Source organism: Zingiber officinale, chromosome 2B (genome assembly GCF_018446385.1).
Source record: "Zingiber officinale cultivar Zhangliang chromosome 2B, Zo_v1.1, whole genome shotgun sequence".
Taxonomy (NCBI): Eukaryota; Viridiplantae; Streptophyta; class Magnoliopsida; order Zingiberales; family Zingiberaceae; genus Zingiber; species Zingiber officinale.
The window spans coordinates 105,496,969-105,517,905 of record NC_055989.1 but is presented as its reverse complement, the minus strand read 5'-3'; the positions used below and the strand labels follow the sequence as shown (position 1 = coordinate 105,517,905).

Below are 20,937 nucleotides of genomic sequence, written 5' to 3'. Positions count from 1 at the left end.
TGACTCAATACCATGCTCTGACTGGGGATCTTGTGACTGGGGCTACTGTGATCGGTCCCATCTAGCAATGGCTGCTCGCATCTAGGACAATGCCTGCTCCTGAGTAGTCCATCTCTCCTCCCACCTCTAATCCATGGTAGTCATCTGAGCCTTCAATTCTTGATTTTCTTTTCTTAATGACTCCACCTCAAAAGAAGAAGAAGAGGAACTGACACGCCCCCTAGGAGTCCTCAAGCGATCAAATACCACCTTGGCCTGGGAGCCAAGATAGTAGAGGGAGGAGTTCTTTGACCTTCCACCCACAACATCATAATAAATTTTATTTATTTGCTGGGTGGATAGATCCTGTGACTCCCCTCCCTCTACTGGTGGCTGAGATGCCTGAGCAACCCTACTTGTCATTTCCTCCTGTGTAGAAAAAAAATATACAATTTATATCTTGTACACAATTACTAAAGTTAATTAATAATGAATAACGATTAATTATAATAGAGTTAAAAATTCAAACCCCAATGTTCTTCAATCGAAGATATACATATGTGTCATCCTTTCTCTTGTGAGTCTTAAGAAAGATCTCCAGGCAAGTGAGTTGTCTTTCTAAAGAACGCTCCTGAAGCATAAATAAGTTGGTTCACAAATATACAAGCTTGTAAATAAATAAAAATTTAATTTACAAAATATTAAATTCAATTCACCAGATCCATAGCTCGATTAACTATCTTGTTTCACCAATAATCAACGTCAAGTGACTCGATATATCGTTCTTACATGCATTGGATGATCTAGTGCCAGAGGAGTTAAGCATCAACAACAAAACGTTCGAGGAAGACGAAACAGCTCCACCTCATTAAGGAGGCGATGGGAAGACCAAAGAGGAGGCGGCCACCGGCAAAAGATGCCCCGGGGAAGTGACGGCAATGCCGCTGGCAGTCGTGATGATGAAGCTCATCCTGACCATGGCGGGGCGGAAGCTCATCAGAAATCCCATTACCTATTCCACCTTGATCGGCCTCATCTGGTCTCTCGTCAAATTCAGATATCCAACCACATAAACCAATCTCGCAAATTCACTGGATCGTGAGTCTAATTATTGACTGCAGGTGGGACTTGGAGCTCCCTAGGATCATAGATAAGTCCTTGGAATTGATCCAGAATACTGGCCTCGGCATGGCCATGTTCGGCCTCGGTCAGTCTCCAAAATCCCCTGTTTCCTGCATTAATTTCGCTACTTAACAATTACAATTCGCAAGTCTGTTCATGGCGTTGCAATCGAGAATCATAGCATGCGGATACAAGGTCACGATATACGGCATGGTCCTGAAGTTCCTCCTCGGCCCGGCCGTCATGGCCGTGTTGGTGCGGGAAGCATTCGACGATCGAACCTTAGTTTTGATAATGGCAAAGGATTCAAAGTTAAGTTAGTGTGTGATCTAACATGTTTGAATGAGTGTTTCAGGAAAGTCCTAGCTGCGGTTAGGCAGGTGAAAAACCCTAAGGGGTGGTAACCTTAGTGTTGGTTGCTACTCGGAAAACCTAGAGGTTCCACTGTATAAAAATTTTGTACAAAGGTCTGAACCTTTTCCTAGCTACCATGTGTTCTTTTAAATTAAATTTTGGATCGCCTGCGGAACTTAACACGTTTGATCCAAAACTTAATCTATTTGTTCTTTTAGGTTTTGACTTGGATCTCCTGTGGAACTTAACACGTTCGACCCAAATCACCTTAAGTTATTAATTCCATTAAATATTAATTTCCATAATTGGTTCCCAGTACTGACGTGGCGAGGCACACGACCTTCTTGGATATGGGAGCAACCACCACCGACTAGACAAAACCTTTTATAGAAATCTAATATTTAATTTCCTAAAATAACTTTAGGTTAACCAAAAAGAACAATCAAATCACAAGGAAAAGAAAAAACAAAAGAACACAACATCGAAAAACATATTCAAAATTCTAGAACGTAAGCCTCTTGTATTTGGTATTATTTCCATAAATAACTAGCATGATGCGGAAAGAAAAATTACTAGTTATACCTTGTAGAAAAACCTCTTGATCTTCTCCAGATTCCTCTTCTAACCTCGGACGTTGTGTGGGCAACGATCTTCCGAGATGAAACCACCAACCACCTTCTTCTCCTCCTAGCTAGGTTCGTACAAAGAAAGAAGCTTCACCAAGGAAGAATTAAACACCAACCAAACTCCAAGGGATACAAGCTTTCTCTTCTTCTTCTTCTTCCTAGTATCCGACCACCACAAGAACTCCAAGCAAGAGATAAGTTTCGGCCACCACAAAAGAGGAAGAAAGGAAGAGGATGGCCGGCCACAATAATTTTCTTCAAGGATGAAGAATTTCGGCCACCACCAATGCTCCAAGGGATGCTAGAGATGAGACTTGCTTTCTCTCCTTCTTCTCCTTCCTTGATCCGGCCACAAACAAAAGCTCCACCAAGAAGATAGGTTACGGCCAACAAGAGGAGAAGAGAGAAAGGGAAGGGCCGACCACCACACCAAGGAAAAGAGGGAGAAAAATAATAGAGGTTGTCACCCATGAAGGCACCCTCACCTCTTCTTTTATATTCCTTGGCTTAGGCAAATTAGGAAATTTAATTACAATAAAATTTCCTTAATTTTCCTTGACATGAATTAATTTGAAGTATTAAATAAAACTTCCTTTTTATCCATGTATTGGCCGGCCACAATCAATAGAGAAAAATTAGGAGAATTTCAATCAACAAATTAAAACTTCCTAATTTATCTCCGGAAATTTTAAAATTAAAATTTCTCTTCAAAAATCTCTTCATGGTTGATAAAAGGAAATTTCTATAATTTTAATTTTATCAACATGTGAATAATTTTAAAGAGAAAATAAAATATCTTACCAATCTACAAATAAGGAAAGAGATCTAATCTCTTTCTTTAATCTTTTGTAGATCTTTTATAAGAGAGATATTTTAATTTAAATTCTCTTTAATAAATTATTTCTTCCACATAATAAAAATTAAAATTAAAATTCCTTTTTAATTTAATTTGGCCGGCCCCCACTATCTTGGGTTCAAGCTAGGGCCGACCACCCAAATTCATACCTAGGCCGGCCCTAGCTTGTTCCCAAGCTAGCTTTGGCCGGCCCCTATTGGGTGGGTATAGAAGGTGGGTATAGGTGGGTATAGAACTCTACAAATAAGAGGCTACGATAGGGACCGAGAGGAGGAATTGGTTTTGGTCTCCCGATAAAATTAAGCATCCCGTGTTCGCCCCGAACACACAACTTAATTTTATCAATGATAATTCATTCCACTAGAGAACTATCATTGAACTACCGCACCAATCCCAAATTACATTTTTGGGCTCCTTCTTATTATGAGTGTGTTAGTCTCCCTGTGTTTAAGATATCGAATGTCCACTAATTAAGTGAGTTACTGACAACTCATTTAATTAATATCTAAGTCCAAGAGTAGTACCACTCAACCTTATTATCATGTCGGACTAAGTCCACCTGCAGGGTTTAACATGACAATCTTTATGAGCTCCTCTTGAGAACATTATCAACCTAGTATCTCTAGGACACAGTTTCCTTCTATAATCAACAACACACACTATAAGTGATACCATTTCCCAACTTATCGGGTTTATTGATTCATCGAATTAAATCTCACCCATTGATAAATTAAAGAAATAAATATCAAACATATGTGCTTGTTATTATATTAGGATTAAGAGCACACACTTCCATAATAACTGAGGTCTTTGTTCCTTTATAAAGTCAGTATAAAAGAAACGACCTCTAATGGTTCTACTCAATACACTCTGAGTGTACTAGTGTAATTATATAGTCAAGATAAACTAATACCTAATTACACTACGACCTTCCAATGGTTTGTTCCTTTCCATCATGGTCGTGAGCTACTGTTTATAATTTATAAGGTACTGATAACATGATCTTCTGTGTGTGACACCACACACCATGTCATCTACAATATAAATTAATTGAACAACTACATTTATCATAAATGTAGACATTTGACCAATGTGATTCTTATTTCTAGATAAATGTTTATACCAAAAGCTAGGCTTTTAGTATACACTCTAACACTTAGGTCCTAGGGGGCGGTAACCCTAGGTGGAGGAAAACCCTAAGGGGCGGTAACCTTAGGTCCTAGGGGGCGGTAACCCTAGGTGGAGAAAAACCCTAGGGGGCGGTAACCCTAGGTCCTAGGGTGGGGTAACCCTAGGCGAAAAGTCCAGTCGGTCTGGAGGACCAGACTGACATCAGGTAAATCTCCTGAGTGGAGTAGGTGAGGACGCGTTCCCCGTAGAGGGAACATTAGGCGTCGGGTTAACCTAGGGTTTCTGGTTGGAAATCCGAAGTCAGACTCGGACAGTCCGAAGACTGTCAGCTCTTTTTCACTTATGAATTATCAGATTCTAACATTGTCTTGCAGGGTATGCAATTGCTCGGACTAACCTTGTTTTGCAGGAGAAGCGGCTCCTGGAAAAAGGAGGTCCGGGCGCCCGGGATGGATCCGGGCGCCCGGGACCAACTTTTATCCCCTGCGCGACTTCGCGACGTGGAGCAACCTGGTTGGCTGACCACGTCACACTCCAGGCGCCCGGAAAGGTCCCAGGCGCCCGGAACCTCATATAAAAGGAGGGTTGAGGTGCAGCTTTAGAACAACAATCTTCTAAGCATTCTCCGTGCGAGAAGCTGCTAACGTCTCGACTCAGAAGTGCTGCAACGACAACCCGGAGCTTCAGTTTTAGTCTTTTTATTGTCGGTACAATATTCTTTTCTGCTTAAATTGTACTTAGCTTGTAATAGCTTTTACGAATTATAGTTGTTGCCCACCGGAAGCGATCAAGGATCGCGGGCTTTCGAGTAGGAATCGTCACAAGCTCCAAACGAAGTAAATCCTTCGTGTCCACTTTATTTACTTTCCACTGCGTTATTTCTGAACAAGCTTTTATGATTTCGAAAAATGAAATAGCCACGAGTGCTATTCACCCCCCCTCTAGCGCTTTCGATCCATCAATTGGTATAAAAGCGGGGTCATTTTGAATCGGTGCAACTACCATTCAAAATATTTTTTCGTGGTATTTTTTAGATTTTCGGAGTCGATTAGAATTTAGCCTCATAGCTATATTCTAATTCTTTTTCCCTCAAATCGGTTTTTCTCGGAATTGGTGCAACACCACCCGAGTTCGTGATCCATTTTTTTCCTTCTGCACTGCTAAGCCAGGACCAAGTCCTGGGACATTTTGTTGGTTGTTTTCCGTTTTAGGTTAATCTGAAATGGCCCTTCAAGAAGGCTACAGTATAGCCCGCCCTCCGCTATTCACCGGAGACGACTTCGGGTACTGGAAGGGTCGGATGGAGGCATATCTCCAGACTCACTTTGAAGTCTGGATGATTGTCAAAACCGGATTCCAACTACCATCTGATAGCGCCGGCAAACCACTACCGTACGAGGACTGGGATGCATCTTTGATCAAGAAGGTGGAAGCTAATGCCAAGGCATCCTGCACCCTCCAGTGTGGCCTATCAAAAGAAGAACTCAACCGCGTCGGCCCCTTCAACAGTGCCAAAGAGTTGTGGGAGAAGCTAATTGAACTTCACGAAGGGACATCCGACACCAAAGTAAGTAAAAGAGACCTAATTTTTAATAAATTATTTAACATCAAATTGCAGGAAGGTGAAACAGCTGCCCAACTCCATGCCCAGATTTAAGATCTGCTCAATGGTCTTCATGCAATTGGACAGAAGGTAGACAACCGGGACATCATAAGGTATTCTCTAAACGCCTTTCCAAGGAACACCTTGTGGGCATCCATGGTAGATACCTACAATGTCTCCAAGGACTTATCTACCACTAAACTAGATGAACTTTTTGCAGAACTCGAACTTCACGAACAGACTAATGCACGCCCGACCGAGAAAGGGTTGGCTTTGGTTGCAGGAACAGGGAGATCGTGTGAGTCAAAAATCAAGCGGAGAACCGAACCTGAGTCAGAAGAAGAACCAGATTCGGAAGACGACGATGAACTTACAACCGAGATAGTCAACTTAGTAAAGAAGCTCTGCAAAAAGAAGAGCTTCAACAAAAAGGATCTCAGAAAGGCCATCCAGTCTAAAGAAGCCCAACCAAGCTCGAAGGTTAAATTCGAAGTGACCTGCTACGGGTGCAATCAGAAGGGTCACATCAAGGCAAATTGCCCGAACCAGAAGGATCCAAAGAAACCCAAAAGAAAGAAGGCATTGAAGGCAACATGGGACGAGTCTTCTTCCGAGGAATCCGACGACGAAGAACTAGAACAGACGAACTTTCTCGCCTTGACAGCCCGGGACTACACCAACGGATCCGGAAGTGAGGACGAATCGGAAGCCGAGTCCGAGAGAAGCCACGGATCCGCATCCGTTTCCGAAGGACCGAACCCCTCTGTAAGTAAAAATCGTTTATATAGCTTAATTAATTATTTAATGCATAAAGTAGCTAAGTCCAAGATTCGAATCAAATCGCTTCTAAAGGAGGTAACACTCCTTAAAGAAACGCCTAACAACGAATCCTTAACTGATCAAGTTCAGACTGGAACCTCAACTCAAGTTCAAAAACTTGAGGAAGAGAATTCCAATCTGAAAAGTCAGGTAAAGGATTTGAAAACAACCCTAGAACGATTTTCCTTGGGATCCAAGAATCTTGACTTGATTCTTGGAACACAAAGGGCAATCTACAATCGAACTGGACTAGGATATAAAAAGAAATATAAATCTTACCTATCATTAATAAACAAACCAAATAGTAAATCGGTCCAAGCTTGGGTTGCCAAGTCCAACCTGATCAATCAAGTAGGACTTGGACATTATTGGGTTCCTAAGGATCAAATACATTACCTCGATAAACCTTATCGAGGCTATGATCCAGGGGGAGCTAAAACAATAAAAATTTGAAATTAATCTAAAACTCAAAATTCAAAATTCGAAATTAATTTAAAACTCAAAATTCGAAATTAATTTAAAATTTAAAATTCAAAATTTGAAATTAATTTAAAACTCAAAATTCAAAATTCGAAATTAATTTAAAATTCAAAATTAATTTAAAACTCAAAATTCAAAATTCAAAATTAATTTAAAACTCAAAATTCAAAATTTGAAATTAATTTAAAACTCAAAATTCAAAATTCGAAATTAATCTAAAACTCAAAATTAAAAATTCAAAATTAATTTAAAATTCAAAATTAATTTAAAATTCAAAATTAAAAATTAAAATTTTGAAATTAATTTAAAATTCAAAACTCAAAATTCAAAATTAATTTAAAATTCAAAATTAATTTAAAATTCAAAATTCAAAATTCGAAATTAATTTAAAACTCAAAATTCAAAATTCGAAATTAATTTAAAACTCAAAATTCGAAATTAATTACTAAAATTCAAAATTCAAAATTCAAAAATTTGAAATTCAAAATTATTAAAACTCAAAATTCAAAATCAATTATTCAAAATTTATTCAAAATAGAAGGAGGGTCCAGAATAGCTGGCAACTCCGAAACCTAACTACCCGTAATGGGTAAACAAGAGTAGATTACCCGGATGGGTAAATAAGGATAGATTAAAAAGGGTTAAATTTTAACTGGAAGCACATCACTGGTGAAGTTTTTGGATGATAGTACGTTGGGAAAACTTGGGCATCGCATGTCTAGGAAGATATGGCTTCGACCTGGTGCATTTGGCCAAGTGGAACTAACCGAAGCTACCCTTAAATGGATCATAACTAGTTAGACCAAGGTTTAGTATTAAGTTCAATGGGTAGGACTATTTGGAAAACCTCAAAGGCTTGATTACTTTAATGAGCTCCTTGTGACTCACCATAGCCCAGAAGTTTATCCAAAGAATGCTTACTTGTTTAACCCAAAGCTAAACCCGAATCTAACATAAAGTTAAACTAAGCCCTAAAACTTGAACTAATTCATCTCACAGAATAATAGGATCTCCTGATTGAAAACATAGATCGGGTGAGATAACTAAGCAAACTAAATTTTAAATGTTACTTAAGTTAAGTTAAATATTTTCAAAATTAAATTAACTTAAACATTTTTTTAATCAAATCAACTTAAACATTTTTTAATAAATTAACTTAAACATTTTAAAAATTAAATTAAATTAAACATCTTCAAATTAAATTAACTTAAACATTTTCAAAATTGAATTAATTTAAATATTTCTCAATTAAACATCAAATCACCAAACAAACCCCCATAGAATTAACTCAGATTAGGTAAGATGCTAAATTAGGGACTTACTTCAATCAAACTGTCTTTTGATCCATCAACTACTTTATGTGTAGGAATTGGATCAATGGATGTTAGACAGTGGATGCTCCAGACATATGACTGAAGATAGGTTGAAGTTCACTAAGCTAAAACTAAAGAACCTAGGATCAGTTGCATTCGGCAACAATGGAAAACTGAAAGTAATCGGAAAAGGTAATATCGAACTTAATTCTGATTTTATTATTCGAAAAGTACTGTTAGTTGAAAATTTTAATTTTAATTTATTAAGTATAAGTCAACTATGCGATACTGGTTATTCAGTCAATTTTACCAAGTCTGAATGTATAGTCAAACATGTCGATAATCCAAAAATCATACTTAAGGGCACTAGGAAAGATAATGTCTACACCATTTATCTACCATCATCCTCAATAAAGTGTTTTCTAACACAACAAGAGGAAACTGAGTTATGGCACAGAAGACTCGGTCACACTCACACAAGACTCATTTCAAAAATGAGTCAAAATGGACTAGTTAGAGGGTTGCCCAAATTAAAAGTTATTGAAAACTCAATCTGTAATGCATGTTAACAAGGAAAACAAACCAAGTCCACCCACAAGTCAACCAATACGGTTAGAACTACCTATCTACTTGAGCTCCTTCACCTAGATCTATTTGATTCACATGGAGCCAAGTCACTAAGCAAGAAACAGTATTGCTTAGTTATAATTGATGACTAGTCCAGGTTCACCTGGGTAAAATTTCTAAAAACAAAAGATGAAACCTTTGAAAAATTTAGTAATTTTTGCAAATTAACAAAAAATGAAAAAGATACTAAAATTAAAAGAATAAGGAGTGATCATGGAGGAGAATTTGAGAATCACAACTTCACTGAATTTTGTGAGATAAATGGGTACAAACATGAATACTCCTGCCCTAGAACCCCCCAACAAAATGGTTTAGTAGAACGTAAAAACAGAACCTTACAAGAAGCTGCTAGAACCATGTTAAACGAATATAATCTATCTAATCAATTCTGGGCTGAAGCAGTTAGTACAGCATGCTACATTCAAAATAGGATCTTAATTAACAAATTTCAAAATAAAACCCCCTATGAAATTTATTATAATAAAATTCCTAACTTAAACTATTTAAAAGTATTTGGGTGTAAAGTTTTTATTTTAAACAGTAAAGACTACTTAGGAAAATTTACATCAAAAACAACCCTAGGAATATTTTTAGGATACTCAACCACTAGTAGAGCATATAGAGTATATAACAAGAATACCCTAAAAGTAGAAGAAACAACAAATATAAAATTTGATGAAGACACTATAGATGAAACTGAAGATACAGAAAATGCTAATCCAATAAACAGAGAAGATGACGAAATTCAATCTGAACCTATTGAATCTGAAGAATAAATCACTAATTCAAATGACATACGACCAACCAGAACAAGCACAAATCACCCATCTGACCAAATCTTGGGTGATCCAACTGTAGGAGTAAGAACTAGGTCATCCTATAGAAACCAGAGTCAAATAGCCCTAATTTCAAAAATTGAACCCAAAACCATAGAAGAAGCCCTACCAGACCCAGATTGGACTATAGCAATGCAAGAAGAATTGACCCAATTTGAAAGAAATCAGGTATGGGAATTAGTGCCTAAGCCCATTAACAAAACCATAATTGACACTAAATGGGTTTTTAGAAACAAATTAAATGATCAAGGTGAAATAGTAAGAAATAAAGCCAGATTAGTAGCCAAAGGGTTCAATCAAATAGAAGGGCTAGACTATGATGAGACCTATGCTCCTGTAGCAAGACTTGAATCCATCAGGATGCTGTTGGCCTATGCAGCACACAAAGGATTCAAGCTATTTCAAATGGATGTAAAATCCACATTCTTAAATGGATTTATAAAAGAAGAAGTATACGTAGGCCAACCCCCATGATTTGAGGACATAGAATATCCAAATTATGTCTTCAGATTAAAAAAAACCCTGTACCGACTAAAACAAGCACCTAGAGCTTGGTATGAGCGACTATCCAACTATCTAATATCAAAAGGGTTCAACCAAGGTCAAATAGACCCAACCCTCTTTGTAAAAACCTTTGAAAATGACATCTTTATAGCCCAAATTTACGTCGACGATATTATTTTTGGATCAACCAACTCAAAGTTTCTAAAAGAATTTACCAAACTAATGGAAAATGAATTTGAAATGAGTCTAATAGGTGAACTCAATTTCTTTTTAGGTTTACAAATTAAGCAAACCAAAGATGGAATTTATATTTATCAAACCAAATATACTAAGGAATTAATTAGTAAATTTGGAATGGAAATTCAAAAATCATTAATACACCAATGACTACTAATGTTAAAATTGACTCAAACTTAGAAGGAAAACCAGTAGACTTGAAATACTATCGAAGTATGATAGGAAGTCTACTGTACCTAACTGCAAGTCGACTAGACATCATCTTCGCAGTAGGTATGTGTGCAAGATATCAATCTTGTGCAAAAGAGTCTCACTTAACACTAGTAAAAAGAATCCTTAGGTATGTTAAGGGAACCCTAAACGTAGGACTTTGGTACCCTAGATCCTGCACCCTTGATCTAACCGGCTACTCTGACTCTGACTATACCGGGTGCAAGCTAGATAGAAAAAGCACAAGTGGCAGTTGTCAATTTTTAGGGCACTGCCTAGTAAGTTGGTCAAGTAGAAAGCAACACTGTGGTGCCTTATCTATCACTGAAGCTGAATATATAGCACTAGATGAATGCACATCTCAATTACTATGGATGATGCATACCCTTAAAGACTATCAACTTGAATATCAAAAAACAAAAATCTCAATTGATAACATAAGTACAATAAATCTAACAAAAAACCCAATTCATCACTCAAGGACTAAACATATAGAAGTGAAACACCACTTTGTAAGGGATCATGTAGCTAAGGGTGATATTGTACTCAACTATGTTGAATCCAAATCAAACATAGCTGACATCTTTACAAAACCCTTACCTGAACTTGAGTTCAGTACACTTAGAAGACAAATAGGAATGTGCTGGGTAGAATAGATACTTTCAATTCAGTCCATTTAATGTTTTTTTTTACATTTTTATAACTTCTAGGCAAACTTTTGATTTTTCAAAATCCCTACTTTACTAGACTTTCAAAAGTTGGATTTAGCCTAGGATTTCCCCTAGAAATCATGTTCCCCCAGGACTCAGCCAGAGCATCTCACAAGCACCTAGGTTTACCTTGATTGTGTTTGTAAAACATAGAACGGTGTGAGATGCATAGGGTACAGCCTGGACTCAAGAATGCTTATTTCTGTGCATCAATATGAGTCTAGACGTTAAATACATGATTAACAGTAATCAAATCAAGTCTTCCAGCCTTAGTCAAATCTAACTGGATCAATTGACTTGACTTGACTAACCAAGTGAACACTGTTGCCCTCTAGGCAATCAGCAAGTAGCTAAACGGTTAGACAGTTGGTGAAGGAAATAATAAGTTTAAGCATGTCTGTACTTAAGGGATCTGATACCTGATCAAAACAAATCTTGACTCATGCTTGGTCTTTAGGGCTCTGATACCTTACTAAAACAAAATGGCAAGCTATTAAACATTAAGGTTATCGCTTCTCATTTGCCTTAAGTATTCTTGAAATTCATTTCAAAAACATGCCTTAAACAACTTTTCAAAAAACTTCTCCAAATTTAAAACTTTCAAGTGTCCTCTATTTTGAAATTTTGTTAGAAAATTATTTAAGCTGAAACTTTTTCGAAAATTCGTTAAGGTAAATTTTTTTTTCTTAAGTTAGAAAATTCTTTAAAGTTTGAAAAATTTTGTTAAGCTGCAATTAACTTCTTTAAGTTGAAAATTTTCCTTGGAAATTTTCTTTAAAAAACTTGAATATTTTTTTTTCGGAAAATTTCTGAAGTTGAAAATTGTGTTTTGAAAATTTTTCTGTGAAAATTTTTGGAAACTCCTCAAAATACACTAAGTTAAAAAGAGCTCCTTTTTGCTATATCTCTTCAAGCAAAATCAATTCTAAGGTGTTGCCTTTCACTTGCTCCTTGCCTAAGTTAAATGTTTTCTGCTAAATTCTGTCTTGAAAAGTTAAGTTTTTCAAAACTAGCTCATTTTTGATATATGGCAAAGGGGGAGAGTAGAGAAATTCAAAGAAAATATTTTAAAGGGAGCTTGTATTAAGGGGGAGCTATGGCTATTAGTAAAAAATTCAAAGAGAATAACTTATATTAAGGGGGAGCTATGTTTAAGGGGGAGCTATGTTTATGCTTATCTTGCTATCACGCTTATCTTGTTTCTTGTGCTTATACATAACTGCATATTTTTTACTTAACATTGAATTTCGGTTGCCATTATCAAAAAGGGGGAGATTGTTGGTGCGGGAAGCATCCGACGATCGAACCTTAGTTTTGATAATGGCAAAGGATTCAAAGTTAAGTTAGTGTGTGATCTAACATGTTTGAATGAGTGTTTCAGGAAAGTCCTAACTGCGGTTAGGCAGGTGAAAAACCCTAAGGGGTGGTAACCTTAGGTCCTAGGGGGCGGTAACCCTAGGTGGAGGAAAATCCTAAGGGGCGGTAACCTTAGGTCCTAGGGGGCGGTAACCCTAGGTGGAGAAAAACCCTAGGGGAACCCTAGGTCCTAGGGGGTCACCAGCGAAAAGTCCGGTCCGGAGGACCGGTGACATCGTAAATCTCCGAGTGGAGTAGGTGAGGCGCTGTTCCCGTAGATGGAACAGTGGCGTCAGTCGACCTAGGGTTGTTGGAAACAAGTCGACTCAACTCAAAGACCGCCAACTCTTTTCACTTATGAATTATCGATTCTAACATTGTCTTGCAGGTATGCAATTGCTCGGACTAACCTTGTTTTGCGGGAAAAAAGCCGGAACAGGTCCGGGCGCCCGGGACCAACTTTTATCCCCTGCGCCACTTCGCGACGTGGAGCAACCTGGTAGGCTGGCCACGTCACACTCCAGGCGCCCGGAAAGGTCCCAGATGCCCGGAACCTCATATAAAAGGAGGGTTGAGGTGCAGCTTTAGAACAACAATCTTCTAAGCATTCTCCGTGCGAGAAGCTGCTAACGTCTCGACTCAGAAGTGCTGCAACGACAACCCTGAGCTTCAATTTTAGTCTTTTTATTGTCGGTACAATATTCTTTTCTGCTTAAATTATACTTAGCTTGTAATAGCTTTTACGAATTATAGTTGTTGCCCACCGGAAGCGATCAAGGATCGCGGGCCTTCGAGTAGGAGTCGTCACAGGCTCCGAACGAAGTAAATCCTTCGTGTCCACTTTATTTACTTTCCGCTGCGTTATTTCTGAACAAGCTTTTACGATTTCGAAAAATGAAATAGCCACGAGCGCTATTCACCCCCCCACTAGCGCTTTCGATCCATCAGGCCGCGCCCTCCGCGACATTCGGCCTACACAGCGACCTCTTGTGGATCGCCATTGTCCAGGCAGCTCTACCTTGTGGCATTGTTCCCTTTGTGTTCGCGAAAGAGTACAATTTGCACGCGGACATTCTCAGCACAGCGTGAGCACATATCGATCTCTTGCCCTTCTTCTCTCATCTTATTCATCGTCAATTAATCCACTCCTTGCTTGAATCTTTGTGACAGAGTGTTCATTGGGATGATCGTTACTGTGCCCGTAGCTCTGGTTTACTACATCCATTTGGGCCTATGAAACCGGTCTTCTACCTCACTCACTATTGCTATTAGATGCAGCTTTACTGACCTAGTTTTGTTGCCGATCGAACAGGTCTTTTTCAAGATAGTAAAAAATGAATACGCTCATCTCCAGCGCCCCCGCCAATCTGTCTCAGGTCCAACACGGAGGAGGTAAATCACAGGCAGCTACTAGCCTTTGGAATAGTGACTAGCACATAAGTGAGACATTTACCTCGGCTTTGCCAAGATTCGAACCCCAGATCTCATGGTGGCAACACCTCATGTGCTAGCCACTAGACCCATCCAAAGGGACGAACAGGCCTTCTTCAAGCTCTATCCTATAATTGTCATTGTTTTATGTTTGCCATGTGCGAGAGGCCGAGCCTTCTTCTTCAAGCTCTATCCTATAGTTGTAATTGTTTTATGTTCGGGCCTTCTTGTTCATGTGTCCATGTATGGTCGTTGGTTTACTTATTTAGACAAAGTTACAAGTATTCACTACAAAAATAGTCGCGAATAACGACGGAATATTCCGTCGACATTCCGTCGGTACATGAGCTTTCTGACCGAATATTGACGGAATTTTTGATATTGGGAAGAATTGGGTCGGCGCACAATTTATCGACGGAAATTATATTTAGTCGGCAAATACCGACGGAATGTATGAATTCCGTCGGTATATATTAACGACAGAAAACTTATCCCGTCGGCAAAGGGCAAACGACATGTAACGGAGGTTACCGACTGAATCAAATTCAGTCGGTATATCACCGACAGAAAAGTTAATTCTGTCGGTGATTCCCGACTGAATTAACTTTTTCATCGGTAACCACTGACAGAATTAAATATTCCGACAGGAATCACCGACGGAATTAACTTTTTCGTCGGTGATATACCGACAGAATACAATATTCCGTCGGGAATCACCGACGGAATTAAATATTCCGTCGGTGATTTCCGACGGAATAAACTTTTCCATCGGCATTGTATCGTAAATACAGTGTTGCAGTTCGATAACTTACCGACGGAATGTGGATTTCCATCGAAAATTACCGACGGAATATTGATTTCCGTCGGCAATATGCAGTAAAAAATTTGAAATCTCTGCTCTGCATTTCCCACTTATCATATATACAATGTTTATACAATAAAACCATCAAAAACGATGGTAACACAAACACAAATCATACATAATTAATCACAAGCAACAACCAACACAACATACAATATGCTCACAAACAAATGATAAAAATGTCTAAAAAATAATACAAAACATACTAACAAGTGACCATATCTCCAAAATTCAATACAAAATAAAACATAACCAAATATCAAGTACTGACAATCATAAACATCCAAAAGCATTGACAAGTCAACGTCAAATACAAAATATCCAAACTTACCATGATACATCACCTACACATATATCCAAATATAATTCTGTAAAAGTCAAATATAAGAGATTATAATCAGACTGAATCGTTATAAATGTAATATATAAGTCAAAAATTGTAATATATAACTAATTTTGCATGTAATAAAATATCTGGATTATATTGTTGATATCCAATGATAGTATGGTGGTGAATGTATCAATATGGACTCTTGCAAAATGCAATACAATTTAAGATAAATATTTAAGAATATCCAAATAGAATAATTATATTTTACTTAATTAATGTATGATAAATTAAAACCCCTTAAGAATCTGAAACCTAAAAAAACTACAATATACTTTATGCATACAACTACTAAAATTGAGGATGATATGCCAACTACGGCTTGGTTATTGGTGTTAAGGATGGTTAATCAATCAAATAAGACACTGTTAGTAGATCAATAATATAACTTCTTTATTTTTTCTTCTTCTTCCAGTAGCATGGTTAAAGTGTGGAAAAATTATGCAATGGTTATGAGAAATTTTATGATGGAGAAAGTAAACCAGATGTTCGGTTCACAATCAAACAACACTAATATTGAATTAATAACAACTGGGATGATTGCACTAAGAAAAAAAATTAGTTGTAATTGAACATACTTCAGAAAAATCTAATCATCAGCAGGGTCTAAGGGATCTCGAGTCTCCTGTGACTCAATACAATGCTCTGACTGGGGATCTTGTGACTGGGGCTACTGTGATCGGTCCCATCTAGCAATGACTGCTCGCATCTAGGACAATGCCTGCTCCTGAGTAGTCCATCTCTCCTCCCACCTCTGATCCGTGGTAGTCATCTGAGTCTTCAATTCTTGATTTTCTTTTCTTAATGACTCAACCTCAAAAGAAGAAGAAGAGGAACTGACACGCCCCCTAGGAGTCCTCAAGCGATCAAATACCACCTTGGCCTGGGAGCCAAGACCGTAGAGGGAGGAGTTCTTTGTCCTTCCACCCACAACATCATAATAAATTTTATTTATTTGCTGGGTGGATAGATCCTGTGACTCCCCTCCCTCTACTGGTGGCTAAGATGCCTGAGCAACCCTACTTGTCATTTCCTCCTGTGTAGAAAAAAAATATACAATTTATATCTTGTACACAATTACTAGAGTTAATTAATAATGAATAACGATTAATTATAATAAAGTTAAAAATTCAAACCCCAATGTTCTTCGATCGAAGATCTATATATGTGTCATCCTTTCTCTTGTGAGTCTTAAGAAAGATCTCCAGGCAAGTGAGTTGTCTTTCTAAAGAACGCTCTGGAAGCACAAATAAGTTGGTTCACAAATATACAAGCTTGTAAATAAATAAAAATTTAATTTACAAAATATTAAATTCAATTCACCAGATCCATGGCTCGATTAACTATCTTGTTTCACCAATAATCAACGTCAATTGACTCGAAATATCGTTCTTACATGCATTGGATGATCTAGTGCCAGAGGAGTTAACAACAAAACGTTCGAGGAAGACGAAACAACGGCACCTCACCAAGGAGGCGATGGGAAGACCAAAGAGCTAGCGACCGCCGACAAAAGATGCCCCGGGGAAGTGACAGCCATGCCGCCGACAGTCGTGATGATGAAGCTCATCCTGACCATGGCGGGGCGGAAGCTCATCAGAAATCCCATTACCTATTCCACCTTGATCGACCTCATCTGGTCTCTCGTCAAATTCAGGTATACAGCCACATAAACCAATCTCGCAAATTAACAGGATTGTGAGTCTAATTATTGACTGCAGGTGGGACTTGGAGCTCCCCAGGATCATAGATAAGTCCTTGGAATTGATCCATAATACCAGCCTCGGCATGGCCATGTTCGGCCTCGGTCAATCTCCAAAATCCCCTGTTTCCTGCATTAATTTCGCTACTTAACAATTACAATTCGCATGTATGTTCATGGCGCTGCAATCGAGAATAATAGCATGCGGATACAAGGTCACGATATACGGCATGGTCCTAAAGTTCCTCCTCGGCCCGGCTGTCATGGCCGCGCCCTCCGCAGCATTCGGCCTACGCGGCGACCTCTTGTGGATCGCCATTGTCCAGGCAGCTCTGCCTTGTGGCGTTGTTCCCTTCGTGTTCGCGAAAGAGTACAATTTGCACGCAGACATTCTCAGCACAGTGTGAGCACATACCGATCTCTTGCCCTTCTTCTCTCATCTTATTCATCGTCAATTAATCCACTCCTTGCTTGAATCTTTGTGACAGAGTGTTCATTGGGATGATCGTTACTGTGCCCGTAGCTCTGGTTTACTACATCCTCTTGGTCCTATTAAACCGGTCTTCTACCTCACTCGCTATTGCTATTAGATGCAGCTTTACTGACCTAGTTTTGTTGCCGATCGAACAGGTCTTTTTCAAGATAGTAAAAAATGAATACACTCATCTCCAGCGCCCCCGTCAATCTGTCTCAAGGCCAACACGGAGGAGGTAAATCATAGGCAGCTACTAGCCTTTGGAATAGTAACTAGCACATAAGGGAGACATTTACCTCGACTTTGCCGAGATTCAAATCCCAGATCTCATGGTGACAACACCTCATGTGCTAGCCACTAGACCCTTCCTAGGGGACGAACAAGCCATCTTCAAGCTCTATCCTATAATTGTCATTGTTTTATGTTTGCCATGTGCGAGAGGTCGAGCCTTCTTCTTCAAGCTCTATCCTATAGTTGTCATTGTTTTATGTTCGGGCCTTCTTGTTCATGTGTCCACGTATGGTCGTTGGTTTACTTATTTAGACAAAGTTACAATTATTCACTACAAAAATAGTCGCGAATAACGACTGAATATTTCGTCGACATTCCGTCGGTACATGAGCTTTCTGACCGAATATTGACGGAATTTTTGATATTGGGAAGAATTGGGTTGGCGCTTAATTTATCGACGGAAATTATATTTAGTCGGCAAATACCGACGGAATGTATGAATTCCGTCGGTATATATTAACGACAGAAAACTTATCCCGTCCGCAAAGGGTAAACAACATGTAACGGAGGTTACCGACTGAATCAAATTCAGTCGGTATATCACCGACAGAAAAGTTAATTCCGTCGGTGATTCCCGACTGAATTAACTTTTTCATCGGTAACGACCGACGGAATTAAATATTTCGTCGGGAATCACCGACGGAATTAACTTTTCCGTCGGTGATATACCGACAGAATACAATATTCCGTCGGGAATCTCTGACGGAATTAAATATTCCGTCGGTGATTTCCGACGGAATAAACTTTTCCATCGGCATTGTATCGTAAATATAGTGTTGCAGTTCGATAACTTACCGATGGAATGTGGATTTCAGTCAAAAATTACTGACGGAATATTGAATTCCGTCGGCAATATGCGGTAAAAAATTTGAAATTTCTGCTCTGCATTTCTCACTTATCATATATACAATGTTTATACAATAAAACCATCAAAAATGATGGTAACAAAAACACAAATCATACATAATTAATCACAATCAACAACCAACACAACATACAATATGCTCACAAACAAATGATAAAAATGTCTAAAAAATAATACAAAACATACTAACAAGTGGTCATATCTCCAAATTTCAATATAAAATAAAACATAACCAAATATCAGGTACTGACAATCATAAACATCCAAAAGTATTGACAAGTCAACGCCAAATACAAAATATCCAAACTTACCATGATACATCACCTACACATATATCCAAATATAAATTGAATCGTTATAAATGTAATATATAACTCAAAAATTGTAATATATAACTAATTTTGCATGTAATAAAATATCTAGATTATATTGTTGATATCCACTGATAGTATGGTGGTGAATGTATCAATATGGACTCCTGCAAAATGCAATACAATTTAAGATAAATATTTAAGAATATCTAAATAGAATAATTATATTTTACTTAATTAATGTATGATAAATTAAAACCCCTTAAGAATCTGAAACCTAAAAACAACTACAATATACTTTAAGTATACAACTACTAAAATTGAGGATGATATGCCAACTACAGCTTGGTTATTGGTGTTAAGGATGGTTAATCAATCAAATAAGACACTGTTAGTAGATCAATAATATAACTTCTTTATTTTTTCTTCTTCTTCCAGTAGCATGGTTAAAGTGTGGAGAAATTATGCAATGGTTATGTGAAATTTTATGATGGAGAAAGTAAACCAGATGTTCGGTTCACAATCAAACAACACTAATATTGAATTAATAACAACCGGGATGATTGCACTAAGAAAAAAAATTAGTTGTAATTGAACAGACCTCAGAAAAATCTAATCATCAGCAGGGTCTAAGGGGTCTCGAGTCTCCTGTGACTCAATACCATGCTCTGACTGGGGATCTTGTGACTGGGGCTGCTGTGATCGGTCCCATCTAGCAATGGCTGCTCACATCTAGGACAATGCCTGCTCTTGAGTAGTCCATCTCTCCTCCCACCTCTGATCCATGGTAGTCATCTGAGTCTTCAATTCTTGATTTTCTTTTCTTATGACTCCACCTCCAAAGAAGAAGAAGAGGAACTGACACGCCCCCTAGAAGTCCACAAGCGATCAAATACCACCTTGGCCTGGGAGCCAAGACCGTAGAGGGAGGAGTTCTTTGTCCTTCCACCCACAACATCATAATAAATTTTGTTTATTTGTTGGGTGGATAGATCCTGTGACTCCCCTCCCTCTACTGGTGGCTGAGATGCCTGAGCAACCCTGCTTGTCATTTCCTCCTGTGTAGAAAAAAAATATACAATTTATATCTTGTACACAATTACTAGAGTTAATTAATAATGAATAACGATTAATTATAATAAAGTTAAAAATTCAAACCCCAATATTCTTTGATCGAAGATCTACATATGTGTCATCCTTTCTCTTGTGAGTTTTAAGAAAGATCTCCAGGTAAGTGAGTTGTCTTTCTAAAGAACGCTCCTGAAGCACAAATAAGTTGGTTCACAAATATACAAGCTTGTAAATAAATAAAAATATAATTTACAAAATATTAATTCAATTCACCAGATCCGATCCATGGCTCGATTAACTATCTTGTTTCACCAATAATCAACGTCAATTGACTCGAAATATCGTTCTTACATGCATTGGATGATCTAGTGCCAGAGGAGTTAAGCATCAACAACAAAACGCTCGAGGAAGACGAAACAACTCCACCTCACTAAGGAGGCGATGGGAAGACCAAAGAGGAGGCGACCGCCGACAAAAGATGCCCCGGGGAAGTGACGGCAATGCCGCTGGCAGTCTTGATGATGAAGCTCATCCTGACCATGGCGGGGCGGAAGCTCATCAGAAATCCCATTACCTATTCCACCTTGATCGGCCTCATCTGGTCTCTCGTCAAATTCAGGTATACCAGAGTCTAAGCTATTACTTGATGATGAGGAAGTCACAGTCACCATTTCAGAACCTCCAAGCACCTTTCAACATGATATGGTTAGTATTTCTTGTGATTCATCAAAAAATTTCATAGCGGTACCATTAATTGATTTTATTGGATGTGATGCAT

At 38.2% G+C, this 20,937-nt stretch overlaps 1 protein-coding gene and 1 pseudogene across 1 annotated transcript; both read left to right on the top strand.

The window, feature by feature from the left end:
• Positions 1-917: 917 nt before the first annotated feature.
• LOC122048525 (probable auxin efflux carrier component 1c) lies at positions 918-14,000 on the top strand. Its single transcript, XM_042610080.1, has 5 exons — positions 918-1,033; positions 1,098-1,190; positions 1,251-1,350; positions 13,712-13,848; positions 13,934-14,000. Exons 1-5 carry the CDS (start codon positions 918-920, stop codon positions 13,998-14,000), a joined length of 513 nt encoding a protein of 170 aa, XP_042466014.1.
• A 2,982-nt stretch (positions 14,001-16,982) lies between these two features.
• LOC122048524 lies at positions 16,983-18,775 on the top strand (annotated as a pseudogene).
• The last annotated feature ends 2,162 nt before the right edge of the window (positions 18,776-20,937 follow it).

What these genes read in the sequence shown, in the direction of transcription:
- LOC122048525 (XM_042610080.1), top strand. Translation starts at nt 918, where the DNA reads ATGCCGCTGGCAGTCGTGATGATGAAGCTCATCCTGACCATGGCGGGG. An exon ending in ATCTGGTCTCTCGTCAAATT is followed by an intron (nt 1,034 to 1,097) that starts CAGATATCCAAC and finishes AATTATTGACTG; the next exon opens with CAGGTGGGACTTGGAGCTCC. An exon ending in TCGGCCCGGCCGTCATGGCC is followed by an intron (nt 1,351 to 13,711) that starts GTGTTGGTGCGG and finishes TCGATCCATCAG; the next exon opens with GCCGCGCCCTCCGCGACATT.